Raw genomic sequence first — 21220 nt, 5'->3', positions numbered from 1 at the left:
CACTTGCACGTCATCAGGTGAACCGGAACCCATGACCGGAACCACTGGCGCCGTGCACCGCCATAATGATTCCCCTGGTTTAAAATGTGTTTGTAGTCTATAGACTATTCACACGGCGGCCATATTGGAATTTAACATTGAAAGTGCCGCCACCCGGGGTGGCTACTTTCATTGACTTCATAGAAACATGGCCGCCGTGTGAATATGGTCTATAATCAGTCAGTGGTGGAAGAAGTACACACATATTTGACTTAAGTAAAAGTAGCAATACCACGATATACAAATACTCTGTTACAAGCAAAGGGGCCTGTGTTCAAAATGTCACTTTAGTAAAAGTTTTTTTTTTTCATTTCATTTATTTCATTTCTTTTATTTTATTTTTGTAAAAAAAACTTTAGTAAAAGTACAAAAGTATTGGCATCAAAATATACTTAAAGTATCAAAAGTAAAAGTGCTAAAATGTTTGAAAATAGCAGATCTACAAGCTCACAACGCGTCGCATTGATCTGCTATTTTCAAATAGCCTATGTATAAAATAGGGCTAAAGTGGTTAATGTATGTTTACGTTTTATAATGTAATAATTTATATCTGCAAAGTAACTAGTAACTTAAGTTTTCAAATAATTGTACTGGAGTAAAAGTACAATATTTGCCTCTGAGATCTAGTAAAGTAAAAAATACCTCAAAATTGTACTTAAGTACACTACTACGCATACGCGCGTGCATGTGTCCGTCGCCTGGGGGGCTAAGCCCCGAACCTAGTAGAGACCAAGCAACGCGTCTGCATTTGTGGTCGAGAAAAACTAAATTTATGAAACAAAAACATGAGAACAAGTGAGTGATCTGCATACTGCATACATATTTAGTTGAATTATTAAATAATATATTATTAGAATATCTGGGCTGTGTGCTTTAAAACAAATGATACACTAAAATCATTGTTGTGAGCTTCTGTGAGCTTTTTCACTGATGTGTAGATGTTGTGCAGATAAGATTGGGTTGATAACATTCACAATGCAACCACAAAAACACACAATATTTACATAATGATGTGTACTAGATACTGTAAAAAAAATGATAAAAACATTGTTGCTGTCAGGTAGAAACCTTATATCTCTGTGTTTCAACTTTAAATGTTTTCCTCACAACAATGTGATGCGTTGTGAGCTTGTTCATCGGCTATCTTAAAAAAAAAAATCCCTAAATTTGAATCACACATTGAGGGGCCTCTAAACCACACAGAAGGGCCTCACTTACACCTAAAGGGGGCGCCAGATGTATGTGGCTGCAGAGCCCCATGCAAGATTTGTATTGTTTAAATGTTTCAAAAATATTCCACATTTTTCAAGTTTTTTCAAGATCTGTTTAAAAAAAAAATATATAGCAGATCTTTAATCGCAACGTGTTGTGAGCTTGTAAATCTATTTTAAAATAGCTGATGTATATAGGGATAAAGTGGTTTTTGATGCTATATCAATTCATTTTGCTGGGGACCCCCCAAAACCTCCTCAAGCACCCCTGGGGCCGGGACCCCGGACCCCACTTTGGGGACCATTGATATACTGTGGCAGCTACTGATAAATGCTAATGGCGTATATAATATGCAGAGCATAATACACTGTGCATACTGACCTGTCATTATAATATTAGGATTAGACTACTGCTTTTTTTGCTATTTTTTCTGTATAATTATTATCTATGCTGCTACACTGTCTGAAGGAAGCTGAACACAAATACGTTTTACTCTTATGTACCTGTAGACAAGATGTAACCTTGACCCTGACCTTGATGACATACACACTTGTACCATGACAATGGAGTCCATTTGTTGGGGTTTTCACTGTGACTTGTTGACTGTTGTGCATAGACTATAGAACAAAAAGAGAGATTAAAAAAGTGTACAAACCGGTATTGTTGCATGCCTTAAGGATGACTTTCCCTACATGTCCTAACCACCAAATATGAGAGAGAGAGAGAGAGAGAGAGAGAGAGAGAGAGAGAGAGAGAGAGAGAGAGAGAGAGAGAGAGAGAGAGAGAGAATGGGAAGTCCTAAGGACGATTTTATATTCATGAAGTTGTAACCAGCCTGACACAGGTGTGACGTGGATTTGAAAGACAGACGTGTTTAAACTGTAAGTTTAATTTACCACCTTATTCTTAATGCTGTTGTTACACTACAGGCAGTTGGAATACACCTGAGGAGTTGTGACTTATACTATTTGTTTACTATCAACATATTTTTGAAAAATGTTTTAAAGAATGAATAGGTTGTGACATGTGAAATCCTCTTTTCCCATAATCTTTTCTTCTTTTTCTATGAGAGTAACATCAGAACAAGACCAGTATGTTTCTGCTGTTAAACACTATTAAATCTGCCACACCCTAAGTCTATGTTCATAGCATTTTAAAGAGAGACACCCTTACTTACTTAGGGCGCATCTGCCAATGCTTTGTCAATGCAAATGCATGGATTCTTGGAAAAAATCCGCAAGACCAGGAATCCACGCATTTGCATTGACAAAGCATTGGCAGATTCTGCCCCAGAGGTAAAATAAAAGTGCGGTGGGAGCACGCCCTTACCCAGTGTTATGCAAGTTATACTCTGGAAGAGTAATAAGGTAGCCTACTAGATACTTATTACTCTTTAAAACATTATAACAGTACAACTTATTTCCTGGTATCAAGAGTAGTTATTACGTGCCACGTATATACTTTTAAACGTAGCGTCATCATTTCGCAATGGGCATGTGCTAAAAAAAGAACAGATCTACAAATGTGTCACTTCACAATGTAGTTGATAGCTTAGATCTGTTCTTTTTTCACATGTGACAATATCCTACTATAAATGATAGGCTTAATATAGTCTATCTTGGACAAAAACAAATCACATTCATTATAACTCAGTAACTCAAAGTTACTTGGAATAATATCTGTGATATTATTAATGTTTTGGCAATAGTAATAATTTACACTACTAGTTACTGGGGAAAGTAATAATATTACAGCAATATATTACTTAGTAAATAGTTACTGCCTAACACTGGCTATACCTTTACAATGGCACAGCATTATGTAACTAGTATAATTACTGGCCATTTTCCAAACAGCCTTAAAATGCAGTGGTGGAAAGTAACTAAGTAAATTTACTCAAGTACTGTAGCCTACTTAAGTACAATGTTGAGGTACTTTGTTTTTACTTTACTGGAGTGTTTACAATTTTCAAAACTTTTATTTCTACTCCACTACATCTCAAAGGCAAATGTTGTACTTTTACTCCATTATTTGAAAACCTTAGTTACTAGTTACTTTGTAGATTTTGATTATTAATTAAAAAAACACTTCAGACCTAAATACTTTGGCAATTTGAAAATAGCCGATCTACAAGCTCACAACGTGCCGCTTTTGTGAGCTCGTAGATCTGCTATTTTCAAAGGATTATTATACATTGTGAAATGGGGCCTTCTGCATAATGAGTACTTTTACTTTTGGTACCTTTATTACATTTTGATGCCAATACTTTTATTTTTAATATTCTTTCTACATTGTGGTATTTATACATTTACTTAAGTAAAACATTTCAGTAGCCTACTTTTTCCACCACTGCTACTGCTTAAATGTATAAGAATGTCTGCGTACAACAAGATGGCAACGCATTCAGTTTGATTAATGAGTGCTGTGTTTGTACAGTATGTCTTCCTCTCTGTCTGATAAGCATACGTCTAATAAGGAAGTTCAGAGTAAAGATAACATCAATACTGTAGGTGCATAAAGAGCTCCATTACTTAATTATACATGCATAGAAAGGGACACAGTTTTTTATGAAAGAGAATAAAAAGCTAAATAAACAATGCTTTTAAAATATTTGTAAATATAAAAATGGAACCAATTGGACAAACAATATGTTCTACTTTTACTGTTTCATGGATGGCCATGAAAACAGACTTTGGACACTTGATTTCAATTGCATACTGCTTTCAGGAGTAGCCAAGTAGCTTGTGACACAAAGGTATTCATTCATATTCATAAAGTGGATATTTTTTCGGGACAGAAAGAATAGTTACAACCAACATTCCTACTTGGTATACCATTACCTACTGTATATCTCAACAGGTTGGAGTGATAGAGACAGGTCTGGTATAACATATATTTTAAAAGGTGCTTGCCAGATTACACACAGTGGTGGAGGAAAAAGTATTCTGATTTATAATTATTATGTTTCTTCTTGTTTCACTTAAAGTATCAATGAAGAAATACTCTGTTACAAGTATAAGTCATGTATTCAAATTATTATTTGAGCAAAAGTATAAACGTATTGTCATCAAAATATACTTAAAGTACCAAAAGTAAAAGTACTCATTCTGCAGAATGTCCCATTTCAAAGGTTTTCAGAATTTGAAAAACTTTCGAAAATAGCCGATCTACAAGCTCACAATGCTCCAAAAGGGTAGCAAATCCAAAAAAATCAATCAAATGGAGGACAAATTACTCACATTTCCACTTTTTTTTTATTGGCACACCAATAAAATGAACGCTTACGTGTTTCGGCTATGAGCCTTCCTCAGAGCATTCATATCACATAGATTCAACTCACTTTATACAAAAGGTCAGAGTTCACCAACAGCTGAAATCTAACTATATCATCATATTAAGACTATCTTTGATGCCCCTTCACTGTTTATGTGTTACTTTATGATATATGCCTCAAATTACCTGTAATTGCATGTGTTCTTGCATACTAGTGATTGACTTGAGATATCAGCTGTTGGTGAACTCTGACCTTTTGTGTTCCTTTTTTTTTTTTGTCCTCCATTTAATTGAAATATATGTTCTACCAGACCTGTCTCTGTCACTCCAACCTGTTGATATATACAGTAGGTAATGGTATATCAAGTAGGAATGTTGGTTGTAACTATTCTTTCTGTCCCGAAAAGAATATCCACTTTATGAATATGAATGAATATCTTTGTGATATGAGCATTCATATCACATATATTCAATTCACTTTATAGTGAGTTTAATCTATGTGATATGAATGCTCTGAGGAAGGCTCATAGCGTTCATTTTATTGGTGTGCCAATAAAAAAAAGTGGATATGTGAGTAATTTCTCCTCCATTTAATTGAAAATTTTGGATGTGCTACCCTTTTGGATTTTTTTTAATTCCTTTTTTTAATATGTTTACTGTATATATATCTTTCTTTTTTATCAATACTCGTATATATGATGTTTTGCAAATTATTGTATATTATTGTTTGTCTTTAAATGTCTCGATTAATTGAATACACAGGACTCAATAGTATTCAATCAATTAAATATAAAACAGGGCTTCATTTGTTAATGTGTGTAATTTTCATAATAATCTTTAGCTACAAAGTAAATCAGTAAGTAAATTTGCCTCTGAGATGTAGTGGAGTAGAAGTATAAAGTATTGAAAAATGCATACTCAAATGAAGTAAAAATGCCTCAAAATGGTGTTCAGTACTTGAGTAAATGTACTTAGTTTCTTTCCACCAATGATTACACAACAACCTTACATTTCTAAAACTGTCCCTTCTTCATGTGTAGAGGTTCAGTTAAATACACAATAAATGTTTGAGCAAATGTATTGAACACATTTTCTTTGTCAACCCACAGTTATTCTGAAGCAAAGAAATGGATCCGGTAGCTCAGAGCATGAATAATGAGCTCCAAGTGGTTCCACCAGGGACCACAGCTGGCCCAACAGAAACACATCCCATAATACAGTCCATTATGAGTGGAAACCTCAAGAAGTTCAAGAAATCAATCAGAGACAAAGACATTAATGGCCTATACCGATCCAAAGAGCTCAACATTCAGATATGTCCTTTGGCTGCTGCTGTGGTATATCACAAGGAGGACATTTTTGCCTTTCTTCTGAAAAAGCATCCAAACCCAGATCAGTTATCCACAAATAACTGGAGGACCCCTCTGCATTTTGCCTCCATTCATAAAACACCACTTGATTTTGTGCACAAACTGATTAAAGCAGGAGCAGATCCAAATGCTATCACAAATGCACCCCGCGCTATGACACCACTTCAGGTTGCTGCCATCAGTAAGAGGGATGATATTGTGAAAGTCCTAATCAAAGCTGGAGGGCTTGTACGACTAATCCCTGTTACACATCCTGCACATGAAATTTTCAATTTAAAAATATCTGACATGATGCATGAGCTTGCATTGAGTGGCGGTGACTATTATTCTAAAATAAAACTCTTTGTGGATCTGGAAATTGCTGTACAACAGAAAACACCAACAGAAGTTTTGAGCATTTTTGATCATTGTATGATGGAGGAGAATCCTCAGACCCATCTGACCATGATTGACACACTCTTTGCTGTTACCGGAAGAGTATCAGAAGAGTATCGTCAGAGAACTATTAAGTGGTTGAAGGACAATGATAAGCTGAACTTCTACATTGAAAATGCAGACAAACGCCTTCCAGAAATTCAAGGTGCAACACTGCAGAGTCTAGTTGTTCAAAGTCTACATGCAGTTTTCTGCACAATGAGAGAGATACCCAGTGAGGTATCACTGTCTATGATCCCCAAGCTGCTGAAAGTCCTTTCCACAAGCACTCAAATTCCTCAATTACAGCACAACATTCTGATAACTCTTTATGTGATAGCACAAAAAACTAAAGTAAAAGATGACTGGAATCAGTACCTCATCGATACATTATGCACAACGATTGTTCCTTTTGTGAAGAAAGAGCACTCCACTGATATTAGAGTGTATACATATTGCATACTGGCAAACCTGCTTCCATGTGAACGTGCCATCTTTCTATCAGTGGGAATAGATCATGTGCCTGAGGATATAATTACATCTGCAGACATGGAGATGGATAATGACCCGAAAGAAAAGCTTAGAGAAATGCAAAAGTATCTCAACAAACCAAGCTCAGAGTGTGATGTTTCCACAACTAGCAGTACAGAGCCACCAGGATCCAAAAAGAAGAAGAGAATAAGGAGAAAAAAGTCAGGAAAGCAAGAGGAGCTGAAAGATGAAGTTCATGTTGATGCAGATACTGTTCCTGTTGAGGAATCTTGTCTGACTGAAACTTCATATGTGCAACCTATCCACCCCGTAGCCAGTGTGTCACCAAAACCACGTAATTGGTACCCAAACAGTCAAAGATGGAAGCAACAGTTAGAGGAGCTTGCAAACATAGATGAAAGTAAAGTGATCAAAGTTGGGAGTCTTGTGTTTGGGACAGATGATGAATTCTGCATTGCAATGGGAAGTGATGGAACTGAGGTCTTCTTGGGGCTGAGGGATCCTGACGGCACTGAAATCGCAGTTAAGAGAATGAGAAAAAAAAACTACCAAGTGCTGAAGAATGAGGAAGGCGTTTTACGTCTTCCAAAGCTTGATCATCCTTCGATTGTACGATATGTCGACTCTGCAGAGGATAAGAACTTTGGATACCTTGGGCTTCAGTTATGTGAATACACGCTGGAAGAATACATCAATCAATCAATCAATCACTTACCTGAAGACAGCCTTAGTGAAATGAGGAAGGATCTTGCGAAACAGGTTCTCAATAGCTTAAGCATTCTTCATTGCCAAAATCCTCATATTCTCCACCGGGATATCAAGCCCCAAAATGTCTTCATTGGTAAGATAAAGGAGAAATTAAGAGCAAACCATTTCATAGATTGAAACAACATACAGCACTTTCTTTTTTCCATCAATCTAAAACACTGTTATATCCAAATTGCCTTGCAGATGTTGAAAAAAGGGTAAGATTAGCAGATTTTGGAATAAGTCGCCGATTACCCAAAGGACAAACAACCCTACGTACAAGCAGTGCAGGAACAAAATGCTGGAAGGCAAAGGAGACTTTGAACGAAGACAGTAATATTGCATATAAAAGTAGCACTGATATCCAGGTAAATTCTTAATTAATTATTTTGTCTGTGTGAGAATTCTCTTTTATACATGAGAACAGAAAACATGATAATCTTACTAATTTTCATACTCCTTCTTAGGTGGCGGGGATGTTGATATATTACATCCTTTCTGGAGGACACCATCCATTTGGCACAGGCTTTAGATGTGAAACCAACATCTACGATGGAATCTACAACCTGGATGATGTTCAGGATGTGGTTGCCAAGGATCTCATTGAGTGGATGATCCATGCAGACCCAAAGAAAAGACCTAAAGTGGAGGAATGCTTGGCTCATCCATTCTTTTGGTCAAACGAGAGGTATGACAGAACGTAAAACATTTTCCGTTCCATTATTGTTCATGCATTCTGATATCCAAACATTATTTCCGCTTATAGAATTTGGTTTGATCTGACGGTAAGGTACTTATATTCTACCAATATGTTTAAGGTTAGCCTAATATTTTCAGTATGTATATATTTTGTTTTTTTTACAGGAAAGTAGAATACTTGAGAAAGACTGGAAATCTAAAAGAAGTTCAGAATTGTCGAAATGCTGACAATGCTGACCTCATGGGGGCAATAGACCAGTATGGTGAGAAAGGACTATTCAACACGTGGAAACACAAGGTACAATAACACTTTGATGTTTGTTTTAATTTCTCTATGTTATTCCCTCTATTCTTTATGTCTCTTAAAATGCCTTTGCATACATTATGTAAAGCACTTTGAATACCTTTGTGTATAGTATAGAAACAAACTTGCTTTGCCATGGAAACTAAAGAGTAATTTTCAAGTCCCAAGTCCATTTGATCTTTAAGTTGTATGTTTTTATTCCAGTTCCCACCTGAGTTGGTCCAGAAGATGGATGCCAAGAACAAGGCCTACCCTGAGAACACATTTGGATTGCTGCGCTTCATACGCAATCTCCATGATCACTAGTAAGTTACAAATTGGCAAGGCACCGTGGGCTTATATTATAGTGGTTCTCAATTCTTAAAAAAAAACAAAAAAAGAAATACTCATGTAAGTCAAAGTAACTCAACATTAAAGGCATAGTATTTATCTTTGCCCTAAGTTAACAAAACAATCAATACATTATTACCCATCATTTCATTCAATACCAGCAGTCATAAGCCACTGGAGTAGTGTGGTGGTGTTTACCTGCTATATTTTGGTGTTTTCACAGTTCGCTTTGGTTTCCCCAAAAACTTCCCTGCCTACCCAAACAATTATCAAATAAGTGAAAACACCAAAATACAGTGAGAGGGCAAAGTGTTTCTGCAGGTAAACACCACCACACTACTCCATTGGCCGATAAACTGCTGGAAAAGATTGGTAAAAGAACAATAATATATATATATATATTGTTTTATTGTGTAAATACAGGGCAAATTGACATACTATGCCTTTAAGTACAGTACTTGAGTAAATGCACTTAGTTACTTAGTTTCCACCACTACAGAATTGTGATTTAATTTCTCTGTTCACAGCCCTGACGATGAGGATGCAGCCGGCATTGACCTGATGAAGATGTTTCCTGCTCTGTTCGGATGTGTTTACAGGTTTGCCCAAGATCAAGGCTGGAACTCAAGAACCACCCTGAAGAAATTTCTTTGGAGAGATGTGGGCAGCAGTGCTGTGTGCACATCCACACACCCTGACATAAAGACCAGTGTCAGTGCTGTGTGCACGTCTACACACCCTGACAGAAAGACCAGTGTCAGTGCTGTGTGCACGTCTACACACCCTGACAGAAAGACCAGTGTCAGTCTACCAGTGCAAGAATCTGGACTTAAAGACTCTAAAGTAACTGGTTCCGAGGACAACCAGGGGGTCCTTGGGGGGGTTCCAGAGCAAAATGTGTTAATTTAGCATCAACATCAGTCTTGTGGATATGCTATTTTGGAAAAGAAGAAAGTTGAGAAAGATTTGTAATAATTTTGGCCACAAACTATTTTCAGATGGGGGTCCGCGGCCAAATACATATCCATTTGGGGGTCCTTGACATGAAAATGTTTGAGAACCACTTAGTGACTGACCATAATGACTTGAGGGTCCAATAATGGACAAATGGGACATTCTGCATACTTAGTATTTTTACTTTTGGTACTTTGAGTACATTTTGATATTAGATATTCGTTCTAATTCGTATAAAGTTTGAATTGAATTGAATCGAATTTTGATGCCAATACTTTTGGGGGCCTATTTTCGCCAGTGTCTCACCCATTATCCCTAAACTTCTTTGCCATTTTTTAAACTATTTTTAAAAACATTTTCAAATAGTTCAAACAGCCAATCTACAAGCTCACAATGTGTCGATGTAGATCGGTTAGTTGTTTTTAAAAATAGTGAAAGATGGCAAAGAAGTTTAGGGATAATGGGTGAGGCACCGGTGAAAATAGGGCCCTTGTACTTTTTATTTCTACATTGAGGTGTTGATACCTTTACTTAAAATCTGAATACCTCTGGATATGTGTAAAAAGGAAACTACATTTATTTTCTTAGTGATTGTTCTAATTATTGGGTTAATTAAATAATCAATTAATATGTTCTTTTTCATAAAATATGTTTTCTATCAATAAATCAATGTCAAACATAATTCTAATTGCTGATCTTTTATTATAGTTTCAAATGGATTACTCTGAATAAGTGTTGCTACTGCCTTATCAGTAAGTTCCTCTTTCTTCTCTGACAGCTACTCTTGCCAGTAAACGGACGCTTACTCAAGGCGATAAAGAAGTGCACGCTTCAACTCTTTAGGCCTGTGTTAATCACAGATTGCCCCTAACTACCAGTATAACTTGTGAGTATTTAAACAAACCAAAACATTAACTGTAGATTAATAGAATGCCAATAAAGTAGGATAAACAACATAATAATAATGTAAAATATAGCTGCAAGCTGCAGTGTTGGGCAGTAAAGAGTTACTTTTAATATATTACTGTAATATTATTATTTTACCCAGTAACGAGTATTGTAAGGTATAACATTATACCATATTACTATATACATTTAAAAAAAACTAGTACATAGTACATATTACTCAGGTTTTGTTGGCTGCCTTTTGAAAACATTTTGTTTAAAAGGTCAAGAGAGATTGCTGCTTTATTTTATAGACCTTTTGGCTTATTGGTGACTCTTATTATTATAATTATTATTCCAAAAATGTGGATTCAGTTCTAAAAGGAGCTGGCTAAACAGATTGTGTTGTATTAAATGTCTTTTTATGTTTTTATGTGTGTGTGTGTGTGTGTGTGTGTGTGTGTGTGTGTGTGTGTGTGTGTGTGTGTGTGTGTGTGTGTGTGTGTGTGTGTGTGTGTGTGTGTGTGTGTGTGGGGGGGGGGGGGGGGTAATATGTAACATATTTGTATCATATGAGGTGGCCATATTTAGCATGCAGGGGAGGAATAAGGGGATAACAATCCCACTCAAGGATACCTCAACCCATGGCCGTGAATTGAACCAGTGACCTTCACACTCACAGGCTGCCGCTCTACCCACTGAGCTAAAGGACCACCCTGTTGGTATCTGTTGATGAGCACAAAGTCTTGCCTTCTGTCATGAACCAAGGCCCTGTTTCATTAACACTACTCTAGATCAATGGTTCACAAACCATTTAGGTCGAGACCCAAAAGAGACATTTGATATCTCCCTGGGCGCCAAAATAGTGACAATAGCCAATTTACAAGCTCACTACGCGTTGCAATACGAAGAATTGTGGGCTTGTAGATAGGCTATTTTCATTACTCTTAATTTTATGGGATTTTGTAGATTTTTGTTTTTAAATATATGAACTAATTGGTGCGAATGAAGGTGAACAATTCAGGAGGATCTACTGTACATCCCTAGATGATATTTCAACATGATAACTGTTTGTTTTTGCTGCAGCTGTGTCGCTTGTGTTGGTTCAGTACTACTGAGTAGTGTTTGGCCTTCGAAATCATCGCTAGTCAGTGAGTACACGTTTAGCACATGATCATCTATCCATGTTTTCATTGTATGTTGTGAAATGCATCGTGCGAAGCCACATTTCATTGATGCAAGAACATGCCTCATTCACCAACGAATGAAGAAATTTCCTCTTAGGACTGACTTACGCAGTTTTCACAAAGATTCTGACATTCAACCAATGTTGTCTTAGCTGTGATTTGTTCTTCGGTAAGAACAGAATCTATGCACACTCAAGAGCACTCGCAAAAGAATTGGCTCTTGTGATTTTTTCAATTCTACAGTCGTATAATATAAGATTTTAACAAAGGGTTAGGTATATCATTTATAATATATTTTTGTAATTGTCATCTTTAGAGCAGTGGTTCTCAGAGTGGGGCAAAAATAAATATTAATTTGTTGAGATTTGGAACTCAGAAGAACACTAAGGAATAATAATAAGAAAACTAAGACAAACTAAAGGGGACTACTGCACTACTTGCTTCTACCCCTGAATGGTGGAATCAGGGGATTGAGGTGCTGGTGTAGATGGGGAATAGGTGGGTGTTGACAGAGAATAGGCTATCTCATCCAGGGCAGTGGGAATAGGGAGGATATGAAGCAATGAGGGAATAGGGCACTTCTTCTCATGGCTCCCCCTGCTGGGCATCCTCCGGAATGCTGGCCTGATGTGCTTGTAGGGGGACTCCCTCTTTCATTGGTGTTTTGCCTTCATTGCGTCTAAACCCTAACATTTAACTTCACTGAAACTATGCCTAAACCTAACCTTAACCATAACCCTAACCTCACAGAAACAGTGGTGGAAAGTAACTAAGTACATGTACTCAAGTCCTGTACTTAAGTACAATGTTGAGGTATTTGTACTTTACTTCTACTCCACTACATCTCAGAGGCAAATATTGTACTTTTACTCGACTACAATTATTTGAATTCTTTAGTTACCTACTTTGCGGGTATAAATTATTACATTATAAAACAAACATTAACCACTTTAGCCTACTTTATAACTAGGCTATTTGAAAATAGCCGATCTACAAGCTCACAATGCGTTGCATCGCGACGCATTGTGAGCTTGTAGATCTGCTATTTTCAAACATTTCAGTACTTTTACTTTTGGTACTTTAAGTACATTTTGATACCAATACTTTTGTACTTTTACTCAAGTACATTTTTAACACCAGACTTTTACTTGTAACAGAGTACTTCTACATTGCAGTATTGATACTTTTACTTATGTAAAACATTTGAGTACTTTTTCCACCACTGCACAGAAATAATGCCTAAACCTAACCTCGGAACCCTTTCCGCCTGGGCGAAACACAGGGAAACGTGTAGAGCCCCACCATCCACATCTTCCCTCTCTGCTCTAGCCTGCTCTATCCTGCTCTTCTGTGTCACATTAGGTTCTCTTGCTACTCCCTCAACCTCTCTCTTAACGCCCTATTCTCTCTTATCCTTGTGTGTTCCAATGGATCCAATGTAGTTATTTAGTCACAAGCAATTTTTATTGGATTACAGTAATATTTGTAAAATCCACAGACAGACTTAACCACTTTTTTTTTTTTTTTTTTTTTTAAACAGCACTGAGGATTTTACAGTGTAGATTGTGGTTCCAGGGATAAAAATGTGGGGTCTGTTGTCTAATGCATATAAATGGTCCTTGAAATGAAAAAGGTTGAGAATCACATCTACTGAAGGTCCAGGGTCTCAAACAGAAGCAGTAACAGAAGTTAGCTTTCATTTTTCTACATGTTGTCTCTAATAACAGAGCAGAAAGACTTCACACCTGATGGTTGTGTACAGCAATAGTTATACAAACTCTATAAAACCTTGAATATACAATACATAACACTGGCAATTTACTGTGATGGAAGGTATATTTACTCAAGTACTGTTACTTAAAGCTGCACTATGTAACTTTCCTCTTCTACCCCGGATTTGAACCCGGTTTCCTGTGCAAGTGCTGACATTTTTATTATTAAGATAATAGAGATTGAATCGATTGAATTGATTTATCCCCTGCTTGCTCAGGGGATAAATCAAATCTTGATCATCAGGTCATTTTTTTTTGTCAGATCCTGTGTCTAGGTGAGACATGACCTTTGACATGATCTAAGAAGATCAGGGAGACAAAATACAAGCACCCCAATTTTATAAGTTATATTGTATTAACATACTCTACCATACAGATTAAACTAAATTATATTTTATTCATTAATAAAAGTTACATAGTGAGGCTTTAAGTACAATTGTGTGAGGTACATTTCCTTACATATTTCTTAGTTTTATACTTTAAACTTTCTCAGAGGAAGATATTGTACTTTTTAGTTACTAGTTATTTTGCAGATTTTGATTATTTTTCTTTTTTATAGGCCTTTTACTTTTGTAATATATTTTTATATTGTAGCATTGCTACTTTTACTTCAGTACAAGATCTTAAAACTTCTTACACCTAACACCAGTGCCAGTTTCCTAACTAGGCCATTAATGACTTTAACGTAACATCTTCTACACTACAGTATAGGCTACAATGGTCTTTGGTCTGTAGCGCCATCTGCTGGGTCAATTGTCTACATGCTCAACATTATGTTTAAGACTTGAACCCAGAAATGTAACAGAAAAATCACTTATTTTACCAGTGGATGTTTGTCTACTACTGTATAGTAAATATCATGGGATCATCTGTGCTTTATGCATCTGTGCTTTATGCATCTAGTCAGACATACATGTCTGACTAGAAAGTCACATCATTCAGTCAGAAGACAAAAATATTTTGTTGATTATCAAGGAAACAATTTTACATTTTAAGTCCAATTTAATTACAATAGCAGATGCTCCTATCCAGAGCGACTTTCATGAATTGTGCTAAGTTGTAATTTGCACTTATTCCATTCTTATGTGTATGTTGTCTTATTTTTATTAGCCTGCATTAAAATAACATGGAGCACATTAGTATTAGCCTACAGTAAACCATGACCAAAATATACAAGCAACACACCTCATTGTGACAGCTTGTGAGCTTGTAGATCGGCTATTTCCACCATAAAGAAAATTCAAAAAATGCTATCAATTCAAACATTGTAATATCATAATTCATGTCATATATATTTGTGAAGTGAGACTACGAGACCTTTTTTCACTTATGGGTGATCTATTTTGCTGGATACCTATCAATAACGAGCCTGTGAGGTTTTTATTTTCGCTGCTCAGTATTGGATTATTAGCTTCTGTCTGACTATTGCCTTGACTATGTGAATTCTTTATTGATCTATCCTGATGACTTATTGGATTACTGTTGTTCGTTTGGATTAGGCCTACTTGTGAACGTGTGGAGGCGCGAATGGACTATGTGTGCATGTACAGTGTAACGAAGTAGATAAAAAAAAAAGAATGAATCTACCCCAAATTTGAATGACACATTGAGGGGCCTCTAAACAACACTGTGCACACACACTCCCTGGATGCCAATTCAGAACCTCTGCCCCAAACCTTTCACATGGGCCTGTTATAGCGCCACCAGGAGGCTCCGAGGAGCACTTTTTCTAGTTGCTCTTGTTGTTTTCTTTATTATTATTGTTACCTATAGGCTACTGCTACATTGTCTGAAGGAAGCCGAACAAACTAAGTGTAACTCTTATGTACTGTACACAATATGTAACAATAAATAACAACCTTGACCCTGACCTTGAGGACTTACACAAGCAACCCAGCCTGGCGGAAATTGCTAGTTTAATGTGCCAGCCCTGCCAATGGCAGAACACTTATTGTAATCCGCCATACTTAATAATAATATTCTTCCTGCTAAATTTGTCCCGTCATGGCGCCTGCATGGTTGACACAACCCCCGCAATATATACATCAAACAGAGTTAAATATACCTTGTTTGGCGCACCAGCGGTCTGGGCACCAAGGCTGGTAATCCAGGCTGACAGCACGTCGCGGGTTCGACTCCCGATCCCGACGACCTTTGCTGCGTGTCACCCCCCCCATCTCTCTCCCCATTTCCTGTCAGTTCCTATCAATAAAGACAGAAAAAGCCCCACAAAATATCTTAGAAAAAATATATATACCTTGTTTACCACACATTTTATTATTAAATGATGATTCATATCTAAGCTTAACACTTCATAAAAAGAGTGTTTTTGGCCGGTTTAACGGCAGCAAAGAAAATACTCGTAATGAGATGGAAACCACCTCATAACCTATAGTATTCATTGTTGAAAGCTGTCCTTCTACGAAGTCTTGAGATTGGATGCGTCCAGTGCTAGAGCACAGGGAGCAAGGACATAATCGATCCAAACATAAACATTACTTACTGCGGCCCAGAAGGTTAAATCAGTACTCCACTAGGTTGAACACCTGTACTTCTGCATCAGAGATCCCTTCAGGTTTTTTCCATAAGCAAGATTAGAGGTTATCCAACAACATAATTATGATTTGTTCTGGTTTTCATTTGATTGTATTATTAAAAAATATTGTGTTATATACGTATATACATCATGGTTTTTCCTTTCCTTTAATGTCTATGCAAATCCGGGGGTCTGGTGGCGGGGTTAAGAAGCGGCCTGGGTTGCAACAACAGGACCGCCAGATCAGAGGAAGAGACTGTTACTACTGCTAGCAGGCAAACTATACTGTAGAGTACATGAGTACATTAATGACCACTGACTGACAATCTATGTACTGAAAAGATGCACTCCCATAAGCTACTGTGGGATTTTGTGTAAACTGTTTGTCCATACACAGTGATATAATGTAATGTCTCTCCCCTCTGAAAAGCTTTTAAAAAATACAATAAAAAGTTGGTCATAAAAGAAAAGACTGTACTGTATTGAGTGTATTGTTGCATGCCTTTAAAGATTAACTTTCACTACATGCCCTGCCCACAAACTTAGGAGAGAGAGAGAGAGAGAGAGAGAGAGAGAGAGAGAGAGAGAGAGAGAGAGAGAGAGAGAGAGAGAGAGAGAGAGAGAGAGAATGGCAAGTCCTAAGGAACATTCATAACGCCTGTAACCAGACTGACAGGTGTGACGTGGATTTGAAAGACAGACGTGTTTATCTGTCACTGTCAAGATTAAACCCAGAAACTGTAAGTTTAATTTACCACCTTATTCTTAGTGCTGTTGTTACGCTACAGGCAGTCAGATACTGTACACCTGAGCAGTTGTCACTGTTTACTATGACCAAATTTGTGTATGTATGTTATTTATTAATTAAGTATGAATAGGGTATGATTTGTACAATCCTGTATTTTGTTTTTATTATTCTGTGAAAACAGCATTGGAACCAGACCAGTATTGTATCTGCTGTTAAACAGTTCTGCCAGACCCAAATTATCTGTTCATAACATTCTGAAGAGAGCTACCCAGTGTTAATTCAGGAAGGGTAAGTTACTAGTTACTTATAAAAAGTAACAATATTACATTACTTATTACTTGGTATCAAGAGTAAGATACAGTACGTTATATTACATTACTTTTGCATGTTCAAATGACAGCATCATTTTGTGAAAGGGTGCATGCTTAAAAAGAACAGATCTACAAGCTGTTTGTTTGTTTGATTGATTGATTGAAAACTTTATTAACAGTTTGCAAAAGAAAAAGAGCACATAAAGTACAGTTTAATACAAATACAATGCTAAAAGGATTGAACCCAAGAAAGCACTATGGCTTGTTTCCATTGGGGTCCTGTGTATTCAGTTCATAGGAACATTTAGTGACAGACAAATACAATAATACTATACTATGCAAAACATTATATAAACAAGTTGTAATTAGGATGTCTGGAGCCTTGTTTTTAAGGCCTTTGTGGTGCTATGGTACCATGAGGTGCATGCATAGTCATAGTGGCATTGGATGAGTGCTCCAGCTAACAATGAGTTGCATCGCAACGTGTTGTATGTGACAACCTCCTATGGAGTATAAACGATAGGCTTAATAACTTGGACAAAAAAAAGTTACTTGGCTTAATAACTGTAATATTATTACTGTTTTGGCAATTCAACAAAGTTACACTTACTGGGGAAAGTAATTACTGTATATGACATTAATTAGTTACTGCCGAACACTGGCTATATCTATTACGAAAGCACAGCATTATGTAACTGACCATTATGGAAAATACCCCTCCTGACAATTTTCAGCCTTAAATAAGGTGGTGAAACATTCAGTTTGATTAATGACTGCTGTGTTTGTACAGTATGGCAAATAATGTCCTGCTCTCTTATCTGATAGAGAAGTCACGTAGGGGAGTTCAAAGTCCAATCTTTACTCTATGACAGGGCTACTCAACTTAAGATGGCTCAGGGGCCACTCAGCAAAATACCAAAAGTCCAAGGGGCCGCCATAAAACACACAAGAAAATGTACATTTTGACATCATATTCTTTTCACTGTACCAGTTTATTTTGTGTGTATGTCCAGTGGCATCAATTCAGCAAAAGCTAAGGTATGGCAAGGTTAGGGTTGCCAACTCCCAGAGATTGAAATAAGGGACACCTATCCTGGGCGCGCGGCAAAGCCGCGCGGCCGGAAAAATGTGGGGGTCAAACCCCCCCAAAACCCCGAAATGCATAGAAAACTATGCATTATACCTGAAACAATTGACGCACCTGTATGTATGTCTGTCTGTTTGTTTTTGAAAAATGTTTTAGCAACCCATATATTTGAACGGAAATGTATATTTTTATCCTGTGCTTAAAAAAAAAAAAAAAAAACTTTTTTTTTTTTTTTTTTACCATGAGGGGGCCGCGAAGACGCTGCGTTCGGGCCGCATGCGTCCCGCGGGCCGCGGGTTGAGTAGCGCTATGACATCAATATGTGATTGTGCATAAAGATGAGCTCAATTACTAAATTGCCACTTTTTCTACTTTTACTGTTTGTTGTAATAGAAGGGTTCATGCATGATCATAAAAACAGACTTTGGACACTTATTTAGATTGCAGGTATTTCAAATGCTGCTTTCAGGTTGTAGCCAAGTAGCTTGTGACACCAGGCCCATAAAGATATTCACTTCAAAGTGGTGATACCTATATCTTAACTGGTTGGAGTAACAGAGAGAGAGGTATAATAAAAAAATCTTTAAGTACAACTTTTGTAGGCACTTGCCAGATTACACATAGTGGTGGAAAAAGTACTTACTTACTTTGGTAAAAATGACCACCGCCACAACTTAAAAACACTATGTTACAAGTAAAAGTATTGGCATCAACATATACTCAAAGAAGTACCAAAAGTAAAAGTACTAATTCTGCAGAATGTCCGGTTCAAAAGTTTTCTAAATGTGTAAAAATAGTTGATCTAAAAGCTACAGGTGGCATTGCAATGTTTTATAACCTTGTAGATTGGCTATTTGCGAACCGGTAAAGTATAAAATAGGGCTTAATTTGTTAATGTATGTTTTGTATTAATCTAAATCTGCTAAATAACTTAAAGGACCACTTCACCCATTTTCAACTTCATATAATTGGTCCTCACTAATGCGCATTATGAGATGCTACCATATTTATTGATCTGTATCTCAGAGGAGGGCTGTGCATGGACAGTTCAGAAACCTGCGTACCAGTGACATCATCGATGGGGAATAGAAGCTAATAGAAACGGCAGGCTTTCTATTCCTGGAAAGTTATCATGCTGTAATATAATCAAATCACATTCATTGTAACTCAGTCACTCAAAGTTACTTGGAATAATATATGTGATATTATTACTGTTTTGGTAATAGTAATAATTTACACTACTAGTTACTGGGAGAGTAATAATATTACAGCAATATATTACTTAGTAAAGCGGCACGTTGTGAGCTCGTAGATCTGCTATTTTCAAAGGATTATTATACATTGTGAAATGGGGCCTTCTGCATAATGAGTACTTTTACTTTTGGTATCTTTATTACATTTTGATGCCAATACTTTTATTTTTAATATTCTTTCTACATTATGGTATTTATACATTTACTTAAGTAAAACATTTCAGTAGCCTACTTCTTCCACCACTGCTTAAATGTATAAGAATGTCTGCGTACAACAAGATGGAAATGCATTCAGTTTGATTAATGAGTGCTGTGTTTGTACAGTATGTCTTCCTCTCTGTCTGATAAGCATACGTCTAAGGAAGTTCAGAGTAAAGATAACATCAATACTGTAGGTGCATAAAGAGCTCAATTACTTAATTATACATGCATAGAAAGGGACACAGTTTTTTTTATGAAAGAGAATAAAAAGCTAAATAGACAATGCTTTTAAAATATTTGTAAATATAAAAATGGAACCAATTGGACAAACAATATGTTTTTTACTGTTTCATGGATGGCCATGAAAACAGACTTTGGACACTTGATTTCAATTGCCGCCATTTAGACTCACGATACTGCTTTCAGGATGTAGCCAAGTATTGCGACACAAAGGTATTCATTCATATTCATAAAGTGGATATTTTTTTCGGGACAGAAAGAATAGTTACAACCAACATTCCTACTTGGTATACCATTAACTACTGTATATCTCAACAGGTTGGAGTGACAGAGACAGGTCTGGTATAACATGTATTTTAAAAGGTGCTTGCCAGATTACACACAGTGGTGGAGGAAAAAGTATTCTGATTTCTTTTTGTTTCACTTAAAGTATCAATGAAGAAATACTCTGTTACAAGTATAAGTCATGTATTCAAATTATTATTTGAGCAAAAGTATAAACGTATTGTCATCAAAATGTACTTAAAGTACCAAAAGTAAAAGTACTCATTCTGCAGAATGTCCCATTTCAAAGGTTTTCAGAATTTGTCAAAAAACGTTCGAAAATAGACGATCTACAAGCTCACAATGTGTCACATCAAAACGCACAGCTTGTATATAAGTCTAAGCTTATCACTGGAAATGACCCCCCCACCCCCCAACTGTTTACTGTATATAAATAAGAAAAAGAGGTTGCGCATCAACAATGGGTTTTCTCAGTGGAGTGCTAGACCCAAAGTCCAGTATACATATCAAAAAAAGGAATACAAAAAATTCCAAAAGGGTAGCACATCCAAAAAAATCAATTAAATGGAGGACAAATTACTCACATTTCCACTTTTTTTATTGGCACACCAATAAAATGAACGCTTACGCGTTTCGGCTATGAGCCTTCCTCAGAGCATTCATATCACACAGATTCAACTCACTTTATACAAAAGGTCAGAGTTCACCAACAGCTGAAATCTAACTATCTTATAATACAATTCGCATAACTGCGCATGTGCGGAGTGCCTCTGCAGGCAGTTTGTTTGCAAGCAGATCGTGTGTAATCGCAAAACTGTGCTTGCACACAAAACTGCGCAGTGTTGCCATATTGTGCGCGAGCAACAAGCAACCAGCTTCAT

At 36.7% G+C, this 21220-nt stretch overlaps 1 protein-coding gene across 4 annotated transcripts in view; it reads left to right on the top strand.

Annotated features, from left to right (window-relative positions):
* The first annotated feature begins 2071 nt into the window (after positions 1-2071).
* LOC308073671 (serine/threonine-protein kinase/endoribonuclease IRE1-like) overlaps positions 2072-21220 on the top strand; it is a 59127-nt gene continuing 39978 nt past the window's right edge. For 2 of the 4 annotated variants that reach the window (XM_080412704.1, XM_080412702.1), the window contains exons 1-6: positions 2072-2132; positions 5634-7641; positions 7752-7915; positions 8015-8235; positions 8412-8544; positions 8755-8855. In XM_080412704.1, the coding sequence (XP_080268830.1) occupies positions 5652-7641; positions 7752-7915; positions 8015-8235; positions 8412-8544; positions 8755-8855 (2609 nt within the window). In that variant the 5' untranslated portion in view covers positions 2072-2132; positions 5634-5651. Of the gene's footprint in view, positions 2133-5633; positions 7642-7751; positions 7916-8014; positions 8236-8411; positions 8545-8754; positions 8856-9407; positions 10235-21220 lie in introns of those variants that run through there. The other 2 variants (XM_080412703.1, XM_080412705.1) reach the window with 2 other exon arrangements.

The sequence above is a fragment of the Gymnoscopelus braueri genome (genome assembly GCF_963280865.1).
Source record: "Gymnoscopelus braueri genome assembly, chromosome: 18".
In the NCBI taxonomy this organism is placed as follows: domain Eukaryota; kingdom Metazoa; phylum Chordata; class Actinopteri; order Myctophiformes; family Myctophidae; genus Gymnoscopelus; species Gymnoscopelus braueri.
This window is presented reverse-complemented; position numbering and strand designations above follow the sequence as displayed.